The 22,952-nt window shown below is 43.0% G+C and overlaps 1 protein-coding gene across 1 annotated transcript in view; it reads right to left on the minus strand.

The window, feature by feature from the left end:
* ADCY9 (adenylate cyclase 9) overlaps positions 1-22,952 on the minus strand; it is a 105,671-nt gene that overhangs the window by 22,418 nt on the left and 60,301 nt on the right. Inside the window, exons 2-3 of the mRNA XM_066576483.1 lie at positions 7,394-7,584; positions 1,292-1,390 (exon numbers count right to left, since the gene is read on the minus strand). Coding sequence (XP_066432580.1) covers positions 1,292-1,390; positions 7,394-7,584 — 290 coding nt within the window. The remainder of the gene's footprint in view (positions 1-1,291; positions 1,391-7,393; positions 7,585-22,952) is intronic.

Raw genomic sequence — 22,952 nt, forward strand, 5'->3', positions numbered from 1 at the left:
CTGCTAGCTGTGCTTTTGCAGCTAGATAGAACATGCTGCGATATTTTTCCTGCATAGCATCGCATCACGGTGCTATGCAGGAAAAAAATGGCTCATGTGTATGAACCCATTCAAAAGAATGGGGTTCATATTTGTGCAAGATTTGTTTATCTCGCAACACACAAATCTTGTGCGATTTTCTCGGCCACGTGAAAATGCCCTAAGAGTAGAGATGAGCGAGCGTACTTGCTAAGGCAAACTACTCGAGCAAGTAGTGCCTTATGCGAGTTCCTGCCCGCTCGTATCTAAAGATGCGGGTGCTGGCTGGGGAGAGCGGTGAGTTGCAGGAGGGAGCAGGGAGGAGGGAGGGGGAGAGAGTTAGGCCGCCTACAGACGAGCGGGTCGGATCCGGCAGCGAGAATTCTCGCCGCGGGACCCGACCCGAGAGCCTGCAGGGACGAGCGCGTACTCTCCTGCGCCTGGCGGCCCCGGCTCTTTCATGTGCCGGCTGCCGCGCAGCCGGCGCATGCGCTGACCGGAGCTGGCGGCCGGGTGAGTGCGAGCCCCGCACAAAAATAGGACATGCCACGGTTTGTTTGCCGCGCGAGATTTCGCGCGGCCAAACCGCGGCCGTCTGCATAGGAGTGCGTATTGTAATGCACTCCTATGCAAACTTTCAGTGGCGGAAATCCCGCGGGAAATACCGCCGCAGGATTTCCGCCCGTGTGCAGGCGGCCTTAGAGAGAGAGATCTCCCCCGCCTCCTCCCCCTGTTCGTCCCCGCTCTCCCCCACGGCTCCCCTCCCCCCGCCGGCACCCGAATCTTTAGAGACGAGCGGGCAGGTAATTGCATAAGGCAATACTCGCTCGAGTAGTTTGCCTTAGCGAGTATGCTCGCTCATCTCTACCTAAGAGTATGCTCACAGGGTGGAATCTACGTTGAATTTTTTTTGTGTGGATTTCATCTGAATATCCACTGCAAAAGTCCACAGATCTGCATGTGGACTTAGCTATTTTCAATGGCCAAATATGCGTGTAGATTTCCCAAAGTGGATTCCACATCAAAAAGTGACAAGTCACTACTTCTTTTTCCCCATGAAGATTTCAAATCCGTGTACAAAAAAAAAAAATTGCGCCATGGCACAGATTCCTATTAAGAGCCATGGATGAGGATTTGCAGTAGATTTGATATGGAATCCATGCAGATTGCACATGGATTTCACTGCAAAAACTCTGTGTGAACATATCCTAATCCATCAGTTTAGATCCACCCACACCTTCAAAGATCATCTATACATGTTAATCACACTTACCTTGCCTCCTCCTTTCCATTCTTCTGGGGTACCATTTATAGCTGACGCTCCTTCCTCTACTCCATCTCGGACTCCAGTTTCTCCACATGAAGGACAGTTCTGTCAACAAGCAACAGTAAATAATGTTAATATGTGAGTATGCTTAAGGGGGTTATCCAGGCAGCCAAAATGCTTAACCGATCAAGATCGATCCAGTGGTGCTGGCACCTTAACTTCCAGGCCAGTCCCAGCATGGGGTCATGTGACTGTGAGTTTTCCTCCACCATCTAATTGTCATTGACACCCTTGCAGGCAGCTGGCTGTTTGAATCGTTTCAATAACTAAGCCAGCCCCCTTTGTATTAGACAATGTATATGTTTACATGTAACTTTTGCCCATGGAATATCAAATTATGTTTCTATACTTCTATACATTGCCCAAAAAATACTGATATTCAGTGCTCAAATAAAACAACCATGCAAGTTCTAACTAGACTGATTGTAAAGCCCTTGATGGTCTAGAGCAGTAGTTCTCAACCTTTTTCAGCCCAGCGCCCCCTTTAGGTATTGGGGTGGTGGCCAGCACCCCCAAGTCTTACTATTTTAAACCCAGTCAAAGTTTACCTGGTTTACAAAGTTAAAAGTACAAATTAAAATATTGAATACTTTTTTTGGAAAGTTTGATAGTGTTTAACAGATTAGCATTAATTGTGAAGAAATATGTAAAAACAGGTTAATTGTGGATAAATAGGTTTTATTGCAGAAGATTAGTTTTTGGGGGAAGCAAGCAATAATACCGTCTTTAATTATCATTTAATAGAAACATATAACGTATAAAGAAAATACAAGATACACCTGAACCCTTAATGGTCAGAAGACTAATTAATATGCAAGAACAATGAAATTCGACTAATAATAATGTTTACCACAATCTATCTGCGTCATTAATGGCTGCCTTAGGCCTAATGAGCGGACGCCAATTTTGCGATATCTGGTTCTATCTTCATCTTACACATATCTGAAGTCTGTTTCTCGCATTGTCAGGAGCTGCTGAACTGCACTGAAGCCCCTCTCCACTAAGTACGTAGATGGAAAAGCTAACACGAGCAACTTAACTTCCCGCCACAGAATAGGATAGAAATTCTCCACTTTCACCCAAAAACATTCATAGCCACAATGTTGGAAAAGTGCCTGGGCTTCGCTATCATGTTTCAAGTCGATCAACTGCTCTTGTAATCTGGGATGAAATTCTCCTACGTCTGCTGAAAATGGATTGAGTATCCACGTTGGTATTTCAAGGATGCATAGATCATGAAACCTAGTTTGCATGTCTTCTTTGGCTTGTTTGAAGTGTGAGCAAAAAACATCTAAGTCTGCACCTTGAAGTTTGTCTCTGTCTCCCCGTGCAATTTCTTGAAGACTTGGAAACTGACAGAGCTTATTGGTATGAAGGTCCAATTAGGCAATGGAGGTAGAGATTATACCTTTAGCCTTAATAAAATTAATTTTGTCTCCTTGTAGCTTTGTGTTGACCTCGTTTAGTTTGTCAAATATGTCTGCGAGATAGTCAAGGCATTGTAGTTTGATTGCATCACAAAGCCTTGGGTAAGTCGCCCGAAGAAACTCGACTTCTGTGTCAAAAAGTTCATAGAAGCATCGTAAGCACTTTCCTCTTGACAGCCACCTCACTTCGGTGTGTAGGAGTAGACGTTTGAATTCTTCATCGTGGTCTTGACAGAGCTTGCGGAAAAGACGTTCGTTCAAAGAGTGCGCATTTATCTTTTTAACAGGGTTAATTAAATAGTGCAGAGAATCATGCGATCTCTCACATAAATGTTTAGCAACAAGGTGCTGCCGATGGATCACACAGTGGACTGTCATTATGTCAAGTATAGCAGGTTTTAAAATGGGCTATAAATCCATAATATCAACCAATCATGGATGCAGCTCCATTGGTTGCACAAGCAAGTACATTTGTTAATTGGATTTTTTTCTTCCCCTCTTCTGTATATAGAGGAGCCTTTCATGTTGGTGGTTAAATTTCTGGTAAACAACAGTTCCTCCACTACCTCTTCATTCCAATTAATGAAACGAACGTAAGCTAGCATCAATGCTTCATTGTCTCTAACCGTTGACTCGTCAATTTGCATTACATTTTTGTGTTCTTTAATACATCCAAAAGTGTTTCTTCCACATCAGCAGCCATCTCATCAATTCTTTTTGAAACGGTATCATTACTCAAAGGAATTGATTTCACCGTGGCACAAACGTCAGGACCCTGCATAGTACTGACGAACTCTTTAACTGCGGGTAACACAAGTGTTTCCCCAATAGTATGTGATTTGCCACATTGAGCTATTAATAAAGAGACTTTATAGGAAGCAAGGAGGCCTTTGTCAGCACTGAGAGCAGATTTTCCAAACAGCTTGCCTATAGTGCTGACGTTCTCAAACTTTGACTTTAAACATTGGAAAAATGAAATAGGCTTATCCACTTTGTCTGAATGCATTTTTGCAAGGTGATCACTCAGTCTCGAAGGCTTCATAGCTTCATTCGAAAATGCCTTTTCACAAACAAGGCACAAGGGAAGCTGTCCGTTTGTAGGAGAAGGGATGAATCCTTATTTCAAGTATTCATTTGAATACTAATGGCATTTCTTCTTCTCAGCCATTTTTATAAAGTTTGCTTAAATAATGCACTGCTTATGTCACTTTATCATATAATGATGTATGACTTTTATAATGCCATGACTCCACTACAGATCATTTACACTGAATAACCTAAAAAACAACCTAATCCGCTGTATTCCATAATGCCGCTGATTGGCTGGAACTTTCAATTGTGTGGGTCTCTGGGAGTTGTAGTTTATATCAGTGTTCTGAAAAGGGACTTGGCATCCACTATCCCCTGGGCAGAAGAAGAGACCTGCAACTTCCAGACAGGTTAGTGTAGTCTATTCCTTGGCCTCATGTCTGCAGGCCAGGAGGCACCCGCTGCAGGATTCTGCACGGGGAATCCATGTAGGCCCGAATTTTCCCGTGGACATGAGCCCCTAATGTTCCAACGTCACCCCTGCGTCCCCTTTTTTTCCGCCATTCCTTTGAGAAAGAGAAACATCCCCTAGGGGGCAATAATGCCCACGTTGAGAACCACTCGTTTAGAGCAGTGATGGGAATAAAAGGGTGGTCTGGGGAGAAAAAATGTAATTGAAATCTGTTCTGCGCTGTATAAAAAGATAAAGTCATACTCACCACACCTGATCTCCTACAGTTCCTGTTCCAATGGAGCCGAGTCTCCCACTGCACTATTCTGCCAGCTCCTGTGATGACATCCCATCAGAGGGACATGTGACCACTGTGATTGATCCTGTCAGATCCTGAGTTACATACAGCCGATAAATGGGTGCAGTGGTCACATGGGATGTCATCACTGCAGCCAGAAGAAGAGTGCAGTGCAGGACCAGGTACTATTGGAACAGGAGCTGCGGGGAATCAGGTGATTGTGACTTTTTATGATTTTATACAGTGCTGAGCAGATTTTAATTACATTTTTTCTCCCCAGGCTAACCTTATAATAACACAGCCATAAAACAGCCTGTGTCTGTGGGGTTGTCTAATTCAGGAATTGCATTAAAGTACGTATAGTTTCCTAAGGTGTGTTCACATGGTGGAAATCCATGCTAGATTTTGCAGAAATCCACAGATCTGCACGCAGATTTAACCCTTTTCAATGATCATATATGCGTGCAGATTTCTCCCGCTTTCATATAATCATTACTTTCATTTTTAAGTCAACATTGCTCTCTGAGGGCTTGTTTTTGCGGGATGACTTGTATTTTTCAATGGTACCATGTAATATACGGAAAAACTTTTAAAAAATTCTAAGTGAAATGAAATGGAAAAAAAATGCAATTGTACCATGGTTACAGCCTACACACTGCGGCTAAAATGAGGTGATAACTTTATTCTGTTGGTCAGTAACTCAGTATGATTCCAACAATACCAAATTTATTTAGGTTTTCTTGCTATACTACTTAAAAAAAATCTATATCTTTTAAAAAATTATTTTCCGTCACCATTAGATATGAGCGAGCATACTTGCTAAGGATAATTACTCGATCGAGCATTGTCCTTAGCGAGTATCTCCCCACTCGAAAGAAAAGGTTCGGCTGCCGGCGCGGGTGACAGGTGAGTTGCGGCAGTGAGCAGGAGGGAGCGGGGGGGGGAGAGAGGGAGAGAGAGATCTCCCCTCTGTTCCTCCCCGCTCTCCGCCGCCGGCAGCCGAATCTTTCTTCCGAGCGGGCAGGTACTCGCTAAGGGCAATGCTCGATCGAGTAATTTCCCTTAGCGAGTAGGCTCACTCATCTCTAGTCACCATCTTTTGATCAGTGCTCATTTTTGTGTTTTTTCACATATCATTACTTTTTTTTAGTCACATAAGGGGACTTGAACTTGTGATCACTTAATTGCTTATACGGTTTACTGCAATACTTCAATATTTCTGCAGGCAACCTATTAACACAAGCCACATGTATGTATTAAAAGGTAGAAACTCATGGCAGCCCTAAGAGCCTTCAGAAGGCACCTGGCTGCCATGACACCTAAACAGAAACCCCACAATCTCATCGCGAGGGGGTGAGGTGTTCAGGACCCCTGACCGCTAATTAGGTCATTTAAATGTCGCTAACAGAATTGACAGCCACATTTAAAGGGTTAACAGCAGTAATCAGTGTGAATTCTGATCCCAGCTGCATATACTGCAATACTTCAGTATTTCTGCACGCAACTTATTAAGACAAGCCACATGCACGTATTAAAAGGCAGAAACTCATGGCAGCCCTAAGATCCTTCAGAAGGCACCTGACTGCCATGACACCTGAATGACACCCCACAATCTCATCACGAGGGGGTGAGGTGTTCAGGACCTCCGATCACTAATCAGGTCATTTAAATGTCGCTAACAGAATTGACAGCCACATTTAAAGGGTTAACAGCAGTAATCAGTGTGAATTCTGATCCCAGCTGCTGCTGGTGTCACCTGTCAAAGATAGCTGACACTGGACGTGGGCTTGGCTTCCAAGCCACACCATATTAACCCCATGCACTTAGGACATACATATATGTCTTGGGGTGGGAATGAGTTAAAAGCAAAGTCCATGATGGTCTAGAATTGTGAGGGGATTCATGATAAAGTTCCGGATTTACGGCAGTGATGCGATTAATCATAAAATTCCGGCTAGTCCAAGGCAGTAATTGGGTTAGTGGTAAAGTTCAAGATGGTCTAGGTCAGTGATGGGGTTAGTAGTAAAGCTCCTGGTGGTCTAGGGCAGTTAAGGTTTATGTATTCCACTCTAATGGTAATCCCTGGGGTCCAATCCTTGAGGCAGTTTCCCAGTTTGTCACCCCCTATAAGAGGCCTTGGATCCCAGACAAATAGTGTGAGAATCTAGAGAGTATGATTTCATTGTAACAAGCTTGATGGAGTATCAAGTAATAGAAAATCACCCTCCATACCTGACCATATGGGGCCTCCACTGAAGCAGCCAATTGGTTAGATGTTTCAGGACATCGGATTACATCTGCTTGTGCTGTCCAAAGGTAGGACTACATCCAACATTTATCCGTTGTGCAACCCTCCTGCAACTTTTATACCCCATAATGAAAGTGTCAATTAGTGTTGTTATAATACATTAAGTGGACTGTACCATTTGTGACACCATTCTGTACTCCATCCCTTAAAGTTAAGAATGTGCTGTTTGCTTATGTTATGCAGCTCTCTCTGCAGGAGGCCTGGGGACATTAATAGATTGGGATTCAATGTGAGCCTCATTAAGGCTGCTCTCCCTCCATACACCCATTGGGAGTAGGACCCGGGGGTGCTATAATTAATTGCTGCTAATGAGGACAAAGGGTGGCAGGGGATTGTTCCTGGGGACAATCTCTTAGCATCCCACAGAGATCAAACCATTAACACTTTTCTACCAGACACAGAATTTGGATGACATTTGCATCATTAACCCCATGTATGCAGGGTTCACTTATTTTTATAAAGTGATGCTATAATCCCCATCCTCCACATCTTGTGATGCATCTGTGATTCACACACTGCACAGATGATTACTCACCTTGAGTTTTTCCATGTGAGAGCAATGAAGAAGAGAGTCACTGGTGCTGTCTGCAGTGAGACCCCCCACGCCATGGGGTGTCTGCGAACCACTGCCGGGGTCTGATCCTTCCTGTATTGGCAGCAGTGTCTGGGAGCAGCTGCAGCTAGGGACACGCGGCCTGCGCCCGGAGATCAGATAGGTCTTCAGGCCTGTAGAAAACAAGGTAACATTACCTCTATAATCAAAGACAGAGAGAGATAGATAATGTCAGAGACACTACAGCCAGCTCTGATATGGGGGCACTATGACTTGATCTACTACTGTAATAAAGGCACTATGGCTAGGTTTGTTATGGGGACACCATAGCCAACTCTGTTTTGAGGGCACTGCTATATGCTAGTTCTCTATTGGGCTCTATAAGTAGCTCTTAAAGAGGGGCACTATAGCCAGCTCTGTTATGGGGTACTAGAAGTAACTCTGTAAGTGAGGCACTATAGCTATTCTCTGTTATGGAGGTACTACAAGTAGCTCTTAATGAGGGACACTATAGCCAACTCTGTTATGGGATACTATAAGTAACTCTGTAAGTGAGGCACTATAGCCAGCTCTGTTATGGGAGTACTATAAGTAACTCTGTAAGAGGGGCACTATAGCTATCTCTGTTATAGAGGTACTACAAGTAACTATTTAAGAAGGGCACTATAGCTAGCTCTGTTATGTGGGTACTATAAGTAACTCTGTAAGAGGGGCACTATAGCTATCTCTGTTATAGAGGTACTACAAGTAACTATTTAAGAAGGGCACTATAGCTAGCTCTGTTATGTGGGTACTATAAGTAACTCTGTAAGAGGGACAATAAAGCCAGCTCTGTTATGATCATACTGTTATATGGATAGCTCTGTTATTGGTCACTATAGCTAGCTCTATTATGGGGGTACTATAAGGACAATAAAGCCAAGTCTGTTATGGTGGTACTATAAGTAGCCCTGTACGAGGGGCACTATAGCTAACTTTGTTTTTGGGGTACTGCTATATGGATAGCTCTGTTATGGTACATTATTGCTAGCTCTGTTATGGTACATTATTGCTAGCTCTGTCATACGGGCACTATTATTTGGCTAGATCTGTTATAGGGGCACTAAAGCTAGCTCTGCTGTGGGACATTATGGCTAACTCTGTTATAGGGCACTAAAGCTAGTTCTGTGTGGCTTTATAGCTAAGTCCGTTATGGGGCACTATAGCTAATTCCATTATGGGAGATTTATATATAGCTTTGTTAATAGGGCACTGCTGTATGGCTAGCTCTGTGGCTACCTCTGTTATAGGGGCACTGTGTCTAGCTTGGAATCAGGGCACTGCTGTATAGCTAGCTCTGTTATGGGGCACTGTGACTAATTCTGTACAGTAGCATAGGTCAGAAATTGTAAGGATATGGTAAGCAGAAACACGTGGCAATAGTACTCATACACATTTAATATCTGTATAAAAATGCATAAATATTATATATACTAACCACATAAAAATACAGGGTTCTTAGCACATATTTTGATCAAAACATGTGGGCCCATCCGCCACATCCAGGTGACCATTTGCTTTTGGATGGGTTCCTACTCCAATAGACACTTCTCTTTGGGCATAAGCCTCAATGGATTCAGGGAAAGCAGGATAGTAGGCTATATGGTCTAATAAAAGGTGGCTAGGATATCTAACAATTACACAGTTAATATCTGAATACAAGTACATATGAGTGCTGAGGCTATGTGTTTTTGTTTCTACTGTATTGTCGCAGCCATGGCGTACGTGTACCTGCACATTTATTTGTTGGAGGTTTTGGCTTTGTTCTTTGTTGCATTAGTTTCTGAGGGCAGGGCCTTGGTGTACTACGTGTTTTCTTCCTAAGGTCATGGTAAGTTCTTGCACCCTTACTTTTACACAGGATTTGCCCTTTGCAGACACAGACTTGGCATCAGATGCGCTCGGTTACCGATTTACATATTTTGTTTAATGTTAAACTAGTTATTTTGAGGATTATCCACAACTTTATTTGTAATGAAGCGACACCATGGCGGCCACACCCCAGTCCTGATACAACATTGTGAGCCTCGCTGATCAGAACAGCTGCAGTAAACATACAACCTCAACTATGAGTGTGCGTGAGAATGCAAGGCACAAAAATGCACATACAGTAAACTATGGCGCAGCAGCTGTGCAAGGGCTGAGTGCTGGTGTCCAATGCACCTAATGGACAGCAGGTGGCAGCACGTACACTTCTGGTCTTCCTGCTGTCACCCAAGGATGGCGCATTGTCTAGTGCAGTGCTTGCTCGTCTGGCTTATGAATAGGGTCAGTGTTACACAATTTGGGTTCACGTTTTCTTAATTTCCACTGTGCCAGTTTATTCTAGTGACAGTCACATTGTTACTATCAAGCAGGAGGAGATGTAGTAGACCTTGCAACACTGGGGTCGAACCAGACTAGGGTCAACATCTGCATGGAGTTTATATGTTCTTCCCTTGTTTACCTGACTTTACTCCAGTTTGTCTACTTTCCTTCCACTATCCCAAAAACATACCGACCCCCATTCCATTTCCTACCACTTGCTCAAGTACGAAACTTTCTACGGGAAAGATTAATTGACGTATCAAAAGAAACAATACGTAACCCGATTGATATCTTAGTCAATAATCTTGTATATAAGCATTTAATCTCAATTTTATACAATAGACTTAGAGAGGGATGCAGGAATAAATAATAATAATCTTTATTTGTATAGCGCCAACATATTCCGCAGCGCTTACATAGACAGGGGGAATACAGAAAGACAAAAGTACAAACATTACAGAACCACGGTTACATAGTTATCAGTTGATGGAGACAGTAGAGGCGAGGGGCTTCAACGAGCTTACATACTACAAGTAATGGGGTGATACAGAAGGTAAAGGGCTAGAGATGTGCACAGTATGGCGAGGTGGAGAGTGAGGGATGCTATACACATAGACAATGGTCAGACATTTGGCCGTGTGACGGCAGAATCGGTATGACTGCGGTTTTTGATGGCTAGCAAGGATTGCAGTCAGTAGGTCAGGGAGCATGTTATCAGGCGGAGTACAGAGGGGTTTGTTTAGGGAATGTGGTATGCCTCCCTGAAGAAGTGCGTTTTTAGTGCACACCTTAAGTTCTGCGAGTCCTGGATTGCCCGGGTAGCCTTTGGTAGTGTGTTCCAGAGGACCGGTGCTGCTCTGGAGAAGTCTTGGAGGCGGGAATGAGAAGTTCGAATTAGAGGGGTGCGCAGTCTACTTTCGTTAGCAGAGCGGAGATCCCGGGCTGGGTGATGGATTGAGATGAGGGAAGCAATATAGGGAGACGCTGCGCTGTGGAGGGCTTTGTGGATGAAGGTAGTGAGTTTAAATTGAATTCTGTATTTGACGGTCAGCCAGTGCAGTGACCGGCACAGGACAGAGGCGTCCGAGTAGCGGCTGGACAGGAAGATGAGCCTGGCTGCCGCATTCAGGATAGATTGGAGGGGGTAGAGCCTGGTGCAGGGGAGGCCGATCAGCAACGGAAAATAACTCTGGATTATTCAAAAAAATGGGCAGGAGATTTACAGGATACAGATCTACCCGAGGGAGTGATCAGGAGTTGGAATTCTGTGCGACAAGCGATATCGAATGAAGGATGGCGGTAAACATACTTTAAAATAATCCATGGAGCATTATACAGGTTTGACAAACCATAGAACCCTAATGGACCGGCTAGACTACAAACTTGTCCCAGATGCTCTCAAGCAACTCTGACTTTCTACATGGTATCTGGCAGTGGCCCAAAATTAAAAAGTTCTGGGATGAGACCCGCAAACTGATACATGACATAGGGGGACAATCTTTACAACTAACTCCACAAATTTCTATACTCCACCAACTACCAGATCAAGCAAAAAAAAAACAAACTAAATGACCCACACTATTCTACTAATTAGTATCTTGTCTTATCTGAGTGTCTTTTGAACAATTGGTTGCTAGCCAAATCTCCAGGAATAAATGATATTATCCAACAACTAAAATATCTGATGAAAATGGAGAGAATAGAGATAGAGAGACGCCCGAAGGCCCAAGCCCCCAAATTTTTCAAAAGATGGAGCGAATTCATGGAAAAAATTTCTTGACCCTAATGAAATTACGGAGTGCATGAATCAGTTCATTAACACAACATGGTACTATGGACAGAATGATATGAATCAACCAGGTAAGCTAAAGAGCACGTGACAAAATATGAAGGGGGGTGATCGCTGGAGGAAACACTCTGGATTATTTTAGTAAGTTACTAGTTACAGGTTTTTGGGGAGGGGGGGATTAAAAAATGGAAGATATTTATATTTATATGAGACTGACACTATTCTGTTTACAATAACTATTAAAATGGACAATCAGTTATGATCTTCAAAGGCGGAAACGCTCCAGTAACAGAAGTGCGTATCATATGATCAAAATGTTGCACAATGTTTACATTTTATTCATGTCTGTTTTCCTTGAAATGCCAATAAAGAAGAGTTTTAAATAAAACATTCCAATTGATTAATTTGCTTTCTGTCAAAGGAGGTCTAGACGTCACATTAGTGCATATGGATCTCACAGAGTGGGGTCCTCCACTTATGACCTCCCTCTATGACCCAGAGTTACATTCTCTAGGCATCACTGATTCCCATTGCATCCATATATTCTGAAAATCTCTGGTTGTCCGTAACTTGTCCCGGTAATACCAACTATTCGCTAGGGGGTTTCAGAAGCCAGAACTGGGATGGTCAGCTAATTTCTGCATCATTTTCATTTCAGCAGGGGTTGTCAAAATGAAACAATACTTTTAAATTGGCTTTAAGGGACGTTTACACAGCCGATCACCAGGCTTGAACGTCCTTAAGAACGTTCGTTTGCCTGAGGATCAGGCCGTTTGAAAATGGCGCTAATCACCTGACAAACGAGGGCATACTGATTTTGGGGCACCAAAAACCATTGTTGTCAGGGCCGGTGGAACTAGGGACGCAAAAGCTATAACTTTTGAATTCTTGTATGAGGGCTGGTTCTTTGTGTGGCGATCTATAAGTTTTATTGGTACCATTTTTGGGTACTTATAATGTATTGCATAACTTTTATTAATTTATTTTTGGAGGGCAGGGAGAAAAAAAAACATCAATTCTGCCATTTTTTTATACAGTGTAAGTGACAAGATTTATTTTAATTTTTTTTGCAGGTTGCTGCGATTGACGACGTTACAAAAATTCTACATATTTTTCTAGATTTTTCCACTTTCGCAATAAAACCCCTTTTTGGGGAAAATGTATTATATTTTGCATCGCTGCATTCCAAGACCCATAACTTTTTTATTTTTCGATTGCTGGTGCTTGTTTTTTATTTGTTAAGCTGCTGAACGATGGATTTTATGTGAAGTAAAATCTATCGTTCAAACGAAAAGTGCCCAATGCCTGCGTTTACATGCAACAATTATCGCTCCTTTTTGGCTGCATTTTGAGCGATATTTGTTGCGTGTAAAAGGGACGTAAAAGTGCCATCTTTTTTTAATAGTGTTTACCATGTGGGATAAAAAGTTAGTTCAATTCATTGTATGGGTCATTATGGATGTGATGATAGCAAATACATTTTTTTCACCTTTTTCACTCCTTTTTTTAACTAAGGTGAAAGTGTATAGGAAAGGTTTTTTAAAAATTTTTTTTTCCTCTTTCTTCCTATTTTAATTTTTTGCTTCATTTTTTAATGTTCCTGAAGGGGACCTGAACCTGCAATCTCATAATTACTCAGACAATATACTGTAGTACTTCTGTACTGCAGTGTATTATCGCTTGTCATAGCAATCACAGGCAATAGCAGATCTGGACACCATTGTCTGGTGCCTAGTTGCCAAGACAACCCATCGGCCCTTTGTGATTATATTGACATCAATGAGGGTACGCCCTCACTCCGTAAACCTTGTACATGGTGTGATGATCGTGGCATATATGAGGAGTTAACAGTGGGAGGTTGGCTGAAAGTTACAGCTGGCTTCAGCTGCGGATGACGTGCCATCCATATGCCGCAAATATATGGCATTTCACCTCAACGTCCTCCCCATGACGTACATATGCGTCATGCGGTGCAAATGGATTCAACGAGGGATGTGCTGATGACGCTGATGATACTCCATGGGGAATGAACAATTGTATAATCATCTGAATCGGCCTAGGTGAAGGTCCGGTAGACACCAACCAATCTTACAAATTGCATAGTAGAAAAGGACCCTTAGTGCGTTGTATATAGGGAAATTCTGTCAATGACTACAGTCTCTGTACTGTGCTGTGGAATATGTTGTCAGCTATAACTTACAGGAAGTTCATAAATAAAACACAATGAAAATATATACACATGATGCTACACTAAGCAACACAATATACAAGAATCCAAATGATGGGAACCTTTGAGACACAGCCAGCATTTATTATCCACATTCCCCTCTAAGGCAAATCTGCCCAACTGGTGCCCCTCATATATGGGCTTTAATACTTCTCTTCTGGCCCACCCTCTTCCGTGAACATTATATACATTATAATAGATGACATGTCTTCAAGGGTATTCATCCCTCGATTACATACTCATAACTGAAATGTAGCCGGCACTATGGAAAAACCTGGACAGCACTGCCCGCGGGTGCCAATATCTCTAAATACATCACAAGAACACTCAGTCCTTCCCATTTCTGCACTGTGTAACTCATATAACTCACCAACTACCACTCCTGGCTTAAAGGGGAACACAAGTAAAGACAGATTTTTTAAAATTTGCTAATGAATCGTTTTTCAAATTAGTTGAAGTCGCTACTCAGGGCTCAGTTACATGAGCAATTTTTTTCCCACGCATGTATAGGTGCGATTTTAAATTGCATCTATATAGAACCAATGGTTACCAATAGAAGCGGTCACATGTGCGATTTTTACATGTGCTGAAAATTCGCACCTGCAAAAGATAGAACATATGAGTGTCAATAGACGCGGTCACACAATTTTTTACATGTGAAAAGCTTTTTTTTTTTTTTTCCATGCGTGTAAAAATCACTCATGTGACTGAGCCCTTAGTAACGGTGGAGGCAGCCAGATGGTGACAGCACCGGATTTTCCTGCTCATCTGGCATGTCCTGGTCATGGACAGATGCTAGCAGTGCTGGACTTATGTTATACCCACCCCAGAATAGCTCTGTGAATGAATACTGTACCAGAACCAAACATAACATAAATACAGCAGCAAAACCAAGCTCAGTACATACCTACAGCACCAGAACTACTCTCATAACATAAATATAGTACTAGAACCAACCCTTTAACATAAATGTAGCACTAGAACAGATCAGAACATAAATACAGCCCCAGAACCAAGCTCAGTACATACATACAGCACCAGAACTACTCTCATAACATAAATATAGTACTAGAACCAACCCTTTAACATAAATGTAGCACTAGAACAGATCAGAACATAAATACAGCCCCAGAACCAAGCTCAGTACATACATACAGCACCAGAACTACTCTCATAACATAAATATAGTACTAGAACTAACCCTTTAACATAAATGTAGCACTAGAACAGATCAGAACATAAATACAGCCCCAGAACCAGGCTCCGTACATACATAGAGCACCAGAACTATTCTCATAACATAAATATAGTACTAAATATAGTACTAGAACCAACGCTTTAACATAAATGTAGCACTAGAACAGATCAGAACATAAATACAGCCCCAGAACCAAGCTCAGTACATATATAGAGCACCAGAACTATTCTCATAACATAAATATAGTACTAGAACCAACCCTTTTACATAAATGTAGCACCAGAACAGATCAGAACATAAATACAGCCCCAGAACCAAGCTCCGTACATACATACAGCACCAGAACTACTCTAATAACATAAATATAGTACTAGAACCAACCCTTTAACATAAATGTAGCACCAGAACAGATCAGAACATAAATAAAGCATCAGAACCAACCTCAGTACATAGATACATCATTAGAACTAACCTCAGTTCATAGATACAAAGCCAGAACCAAGCTCATAACATCAATACAGTAACAGAACTAAGCGACTGTATTGTGGGTGTTCTGTTGGGCTGACCTCAGAATATCAGAAAGAGACAGAGCCAGGAGGATGATTCAAGTAGCTCTAGAAGATGCTCATCTGGCCAGGCGGATGACAAGGGGGAGATCATCCTCCAGCTTGCATCTTTTTGGAGCCCCCCATACAAGCTGGTGGCCAGCCTCTTGTATGACCGCATGGGTCACGCCATGGTTGCCAGGATCCAGTGCTGAAATATGGATTGATAGAGCCAGGGAAAGAAAGCCCATGAGGCCGTTATGGGGCACTGGAAGAGAGAGGCCCAGCTCTGGTTGATCCCTTTCTCTTCGCTGCTGGGTGGCAAGTACTTCTGCAAGATTCTCCTCTACAGAGAAACTGAATTGTTACTAGGCTGTGGGGAATTGGCCCAAGGGTCATGGAAGAGGAAACAAACAGTAGATCCTTCTTGTGGAATGTGCTTTGAATTTTACTATGGGGCCCTTTGTCTTCTTGCCACCTATCCGCAGGATAAGTGATAAATGTTTGATCGTGGGGGGTCTGACTGCTGGAACCCCCAGAGATGCCTTCAAGTTCTCTGAGAGACTAGAGTGGCAGTGTCCATGCGTGACCACTGGTCCATTTACTTACATGCCACACAGCTATCTCTGTCAGTCCCATGGAAGTGAATGGAACGGTACTCACACATGCACACTACTGCTTCATTCTCCCGAGGAACTTGAGGCGCGCCACACTCAATCTCGGGAAGTCCCAGGTTAGACCGACAGTGATCAAACCTTTATCACTTATCTTGTGGATGGGTGGTAAATGTTTTTGGTGGAAAAACCCCTTTAGGGCGCCTACCCACTCGCGTTGCCGATTTTCGCGCGTGAAAAATGCGGCGTTTTCGCGGCGGTTTTTTTTGCGCGTTTTTTGCAGCCCTCCATTGACAATCATGGGTGCATTAAGAGAAAAATAAGGAGACATATGCAACTGACTGTTCCTATGTGAAAAAACCCCACGAAACGGAAAAAAAACCCCAGATGGACAAGAACACATTCTATACTAATTGCTCTTGAGAAAAAACGCAAAACATCACAGGAAAAAAAATCGCAAGTGGGTAGGCACCCTTAATCGTATAATGAAAAGTTCTGCCTTCTCAGGGTATGTTCACAAAGTGAAAATTTGATGCAGATTTGACATGGAATCTGCGAGAAATCTGTGCGTATTTCGCATCAAATCCACAGGACATCCACACCAGTAAAGTCTCCTATTCATCCCCCTGTAGTCTATATAGCACAGATTGTGTCGGCACATGGACCTCAAATACGTGTACAGAGAAAACTAAAATGACATCTTACTTCTTAGGGCTCCTTCGCACAGGCGTATATTTCATCAGTATTTCGTGATCCTAAACCAGAAGTGGAATAAACAGAGGTAAAGTGTAATGGAAAGATTTGCATTTCTTCTGTATTTTCCCCGTGTGAATAAGCCCTTAATGAGGAGTCTGTGCCAAATCCACGTTTAGAATGCCACACACCAATTTCTCCCATTACAAGGGCTAAATCCACGTGCAAATCCGCTGGATATTTAGGGACAAAACCACAGCTTAGCTACAGATTTCTGCTGCACTTTTAATGGCCTGAACAGACAAACGTGTTTGTGCACGTTTTTGCGCACGTGAAAGTCATGCCCGCAAAAATAGGACGAAGTGAATCTATTGATTTTAATAGATTTATTCTCATAATCGTGTTTCCCACACGCAATTCCTGATTTGCGCACATGAAAAAAAACCCACCAGAATAGTCCTGTACATTGAAATTAGCCTAATTAGTTCCATATGTTCTATTTCCCTGCGGGACAGAATTGCGCACACAAACTACTCTCATGTAAATGAACTCATTTAAATCAATGGGTCCTATTCACTGCGTATTGTGCGCACAAATTTTGCACTGGCAAATACGTGTTCAAATATGTCCGCAGTGGATTTTTCGCAGCGAACACCACATCAAAATCTGCACTATTGGTGCTGATTTTGCCATGAATTTGCTGCGGATTCATAGCAAACTTCACCCCTTCAATTGAAAGGGGGAAATCTGCTGCGGATCTACGGCAAAAAATGCAGACTTGAGATGTTTTCAGTCTGTAGGGGGTTTATTAGCCTCTAGGTTTGAACAGCGATGTACCTATTCACCCGCAGCAAGCAGAGATCTTGATAGAGTCATAGAAAGAACAGACTAAAAGCAATTCTCAGGACAGCCATATTTGCTGTTGTCCCTATTCATTGGGTACTCTTCCCGGCTTGATGTCATGAGAAGGATGTCATGCTCGGTTAAAATACAAGGCTGCTTCTGAAGTCTCGCCGGAGAACAGGCAACATCCTTGTAATTATATCTTGTACTGCAGGAGCATTCTTATGCAATATAAATCACGAGCTGTGAAGAAGCTGTAACCTCATGTGTTAAAGAGACGTCAAGTGTAAATCATACATAGGCCTTAAATTATACTTGTAAGGAGAAGAAAATAAACCCAAGACGTCTGCATCATCTTCACCACAAGTTGCTATCTGGAGAGCAGATCACAGTGAGTAATGGCTGAGCAGACTCAGTTCCCTTCACCCACACATGAGGGCAGAAGAACAGAGATTTTACACTGACATGCCAAAAGTCATGGGACAGGAACTAATATCGTGAAGGACCAGTGAAGTTCAGCCACTCATTGTGGCATCAATTCCTCAAGTGGGTAGAAGATGTCTGGAGGGATGTTGAGTCGTCTGGATAGCCATCCATAAATCTCTGGTATTTGTAGGTGCAGGACCTGGAGTGTGAATGGGCTTTTCCAGCACATCCTATAAATACTCAATTGGGCTCATGTCAGGTGGAACATGCAGGCAACAACATGCTCTAGAATGTTCCTCAAACCAATTCTGGGCAACTTGGGCCTGATGGCAGGGTGCATTAATCTGCTTGAATATCCAGACATTGTGGTGATACATGAGGTCCATGATAGGCTGCAAATGGTCACATAATAGACAAATGTCACGGACACAAGTTAATGATTTGTTTAGGTGGACCAGTGGAGCCAACCCATGCCATGAGAACCGACCCCACACCAGTATGGAACCACCACCAGTCTGCACAGTGCTTTGTTGACAGAGGGGGGCCATGACTTCATAGGGTCAGTGCCACACACGAACCCTACCATCAGCCCAAAACAATTGGTACCGTGACTCATCGGACCACGCCACATTACCAGTCTTCTCAGCTCCAGTTAGCAACCTCACGAGCCCAGGTGAGGCGCTGTGTCCGGTGTGGTGGTGATAACAGAGGCACTCTGGTGGGTTTTCTGCCCCCATATCCCATGGAAGGTAAAGACCGCTGCACTGACCTGTGGGATATGTGTGGTGGGGCCTCCTGTGCTAAATGTGAATGCGATTTGGCTTGCCTGTTCAGATGGACAATTCTAGCCAAACGCTGTCAATTGTGATCATTAAGGTGGCCACTGCGCTGTCCACCGTGGGTGCTAATGCCTTCTATGACATATTTCTGGTACATACATAACACTGAAAATTGAGGCATGTTTAATGACGCACAAGTTAAGAAATATAATGTCCCATCTGTCTGGCACAAACTATCACGCCTCGTTCCAACTCCAATAATTCACGTCACCTTGCCATGTGTATGTTGGCCAGTGTTCAACCTCATTCACAAGAGAACACCTAACAACTTATACAGGTGTGGGCGTTCCCAAGTGTCACCTGAGGTAATGCCACTTCATCATCAATTTACATACTGCTATCCCATGACTTTTGGCATGTTAGTTTATTTATCTGCATTCCCTTGTTACAAAACATCATGGACATGAATTTTAGGACTGTTAGAAGGGTCATAAGCTGACTAAACATACCACCCCTGTATAGTAGAGGGAATCAATCATTGACAAGTCTCAATCAATATGTAACCATGCGTAAAGCTATAGATGGTGTAGAGGTACGTTAGGAGTCACATGTGGGCCCAATGGTCCCTCTGCTGCAAAGCCTCATAACAAGACCAGAAATATAAAAATGGTGCAAGGTAGGTGGAAATAAAAAGTTAAAGTTTGGGCCCAATATGTTTTCCCCTCCTGCCATGGGCCACGAAAAATGTCTACTCTTTAGGGGTTATTCAAATAGGCGAGTGCAATTTCGATCAGTGAAAAAGTGATTGATTTCAGGGCGAGTGTATGCGCATTTCACATCAAGTTTTGTTGTTTAACCATTAACAAGCCGCTGTTAATGGATCCTACTGTAGCCTAATTCTGTGCTTGACCAGGTGATGATATAGTTTGTTTCTGGTATTTCTGTAGTACAGTCCAACCAATCCTATAGATCAGGGTTTTCCAAAGGGTGCTCTGACGGAGGGACTAGGCTCCTGCTCTACTCGCCCCTGCAGCGGTGTCCAGACGGCCTGCACTGGGGAAATGAACGTCAAGGACCTGCGGTCAACATAGCAACGCGGATCATACGAGTATCGACTGCCCCGGGCCCGAGACTCCAAGGGGGTCCACAGCTGTCGCAATCGCCCCTTTTGTAATCCGCACTGCTAAACCTCCAGCTTTAGGTAGAGGAGGGAGTTTAGGAAACTTCTTACTTTCACAGCCCTCCATCTCTGCTGCCTGCGATCTCTACATGTAACATTGTAACATTGTCCAAATATCTTAACTAGTTGTTATATCATTATGTAGCTTTAAATAAATAATATTGTCTCCAGTTCTTTTTTACTATTGCTTCCTTTATTAATATATCTACCTTATTATTCATACTTCCGCATACGTGTCATGTGTAATATGCCTTATAGAACATTGACAGATAGAGCTAAACACTAAATCACACCTTGGGGCTCCACGAGAAACTTTTGCTTCAAAAAGGGCTCTATGGCTGAAAAAGTTTGGGAACCACTTGTATTGATAATGGAGCCATTGTGGTAATTATATACATTAGGGATTATTATTTTTAAGTGCTAATGCCCACAGCCATTATGCCGCAGCTATTAGGCTGTATTGAACATAATAGCTCAATGTTCACGCTGCTGAATTCCGCAGCGTGAAAGAACATGCCGCAGAAAAACGTAGTCAATTAAAGCCGACTATTACGCAATACTTCCGCTGTAAGCACAGCGGAAGAATCGCGTGATTACGCGTCACCACCAGCCGTGCTTTACTGCTGTACTGCGCATGCGTGCTGGCTCGCTGGACGGGATTCAAGCTGCAGATCTGCAAAGGTGAGTATGGGATGTTTGAGGGGGGGGGGGGCTTGACGGACTCTGCTGCGATATTCCGCTGGCAGAGTCCGTCACAGCCGTGGGCATGAGGCCTAAGGGAGATTTCTGGGCATTTTTTATTGATTGTTGACCTATTCTTCGAACAATAATTGATTACCTGGAGTCCACTTGCCAGGATATTCCGACTGATTAGCTGCTGACTGCAATTACCAGCGCCTCCCACTACACAGGGGTTGGAGTGATCTGCTTGCACTCCGTACCCTATGCGTTTTGCCAGTGACAGTGGTTGCCAGAATAGTTGATTGACCAGGGTCCTAAGTAGTTGACCCCAACTTATCAACTATTGATGACCTATCCTGAAGATATTTCATCAATAAAAACAACCCCAAAAACCTTCTTTTAATCTATTTTCTAACTCTTCTTAAAAAGTACCTTCAAAGATAGAACGTCATTTTAACTTAATCGTTCGTCTCTGAAGCTTTCGGCTTTAGAGGTTTAGTATCTCTTAATAGTGTTTTAGATTTTCAGACATCTTTAAAGATTTATGTATGACAGATGTGACGTTTTCTGGGCAACGCTTTATTTCTTTCCTATTCATCACAGAGCTGGAGAGTCTCTGTTGCATCCAACGAAAATAAAACCAAAATCATAATCTCTGACAGAATGGACACATACGTCATACCAAAAACATCAGTGTGATGAAATGATACTGGTAGATTGTCACCCATCCTTACGCGTCATTCTGCCAGCTTTCTGGTCTGGGAAAAGTTGAGTGGATTTAGGCAGATGTTTAAGTATATTTCCTGATAGGGTTCATGAATATACATTCAACTGCCTTTCACACCTGTACCAGAGGGACCTTTAATCCCATTTGCTCCTTTTTGGACCAGTAAGGAAGTTTTCTGTTGTAGCAATAACAAAATGAGCCATTTGCAGGAGATCCCAGTGTCTCCCTGCCCCTACAATACACATTCCCCCAGACTCGCTGACTGCAATTTCCAACCACTATGATGGGACTAAGAAAAAATTAATAACAGTAATTATGGGGCATTTGAACATCCCAGCTCAACAGCAGTTTTACGTTTGAAGCCATGAGTGTACCACAGAGGCAGTGCCTTAACCCCAGAACACACAGAATCGCATACCTTCGAAGCTAATCTGTCACATATCATGTTAGGTATCCACTTGTAGGTAAATTCATGATATGAGATATGGTGGCTATAGCTTCCCTATTGGAGTGCTTCCTAGAGAAAAATGGCTGAAATGTTAAATTGTCTTTCTATCCGGAGGATATGTGCATCTACTTGGCCAGCCTTCAGTTATGTCATAAGGAAGATGGTGGAGCTGGGACCCAATGGGACTTTAAAACTAAAGGGGGATCTTTCCCATCTTCAGACCCAGGATTTGCATCTAAATGCAGGACCGTCCACCTTTCTGTGCATTCCTCCACCCAGAACTATTTGAAATGATTCTTCTGACCAGGTGATGTTTTTCCGCTGCTCACTGATACAATTTTGTGCTCTTTTCCCTGCTGGAATCTCACCTGTTTATCTTAGACAATAATGCCAGAACTGTTCATTTGTGCATTTAAACAAGTTAATTGGAGCCCCAGTGTTGTATTCAGCAGCAATTTGTTTGCTGTGCACTGCCTGTTCATCCAAATGATTCTTGACATCCTCCTCTGACCCCTTTTGCTGAAAGTCAACTTAAAACAAGCATGAGTCAATGGCTTATTTATTTCACTTGTGGAATTAATGCCACGTCAAGTTGCTGAGTTTCACGATATCTAGTTCCTTGTCCCATGACTTTTGGCACATCATTGTTTATGATATAATATACTATAATGTTGAGCAGGTATCTTTTATTGTATTTCCTCATCATCCTCCTAACTATCCGTGGTGTGTATACCGTACGGTGCATGTACTTCTATTACTCAGACAGCATATACCGTGTCAGATCTACATTTAATGCATTCTGTCAGCTGAGCGTTCACTGGATAGACAGAGGTGACAGCTGAGAGCAGGCGAGGGCCTTGTGTCACTGAGACCTGTCGGTGTGAAAGGGACACTTGTGTCTTCATGTATATTTCACAAAGCTTAAGCGTTCAGCAGATACATGAGTAATGAGGAGGGAGGGAATGGCACAGAGCCAAGGAGAAGCGGGCGAGAAGGAGAGAGCCGCCGAAACAGAGGAACGACACAAGCCAAATGGGAGAAAGGA

Source organism: Eleutherodactylus coqui, chromosome 8, assembly GCF_035609145.1.
Source record: "Eleutherodactylus coqui strain aEleCoq1 chromosome 8, aEleCoq1.hap1, whole genome shotgun sequence".
Lineage (NCBI taxonomy): Eukaryota > Metazoa > Chordata > Amphibia > Anura > Eleutherodactylidae > Eleutherodactylus > Eleutherodactylus coqui.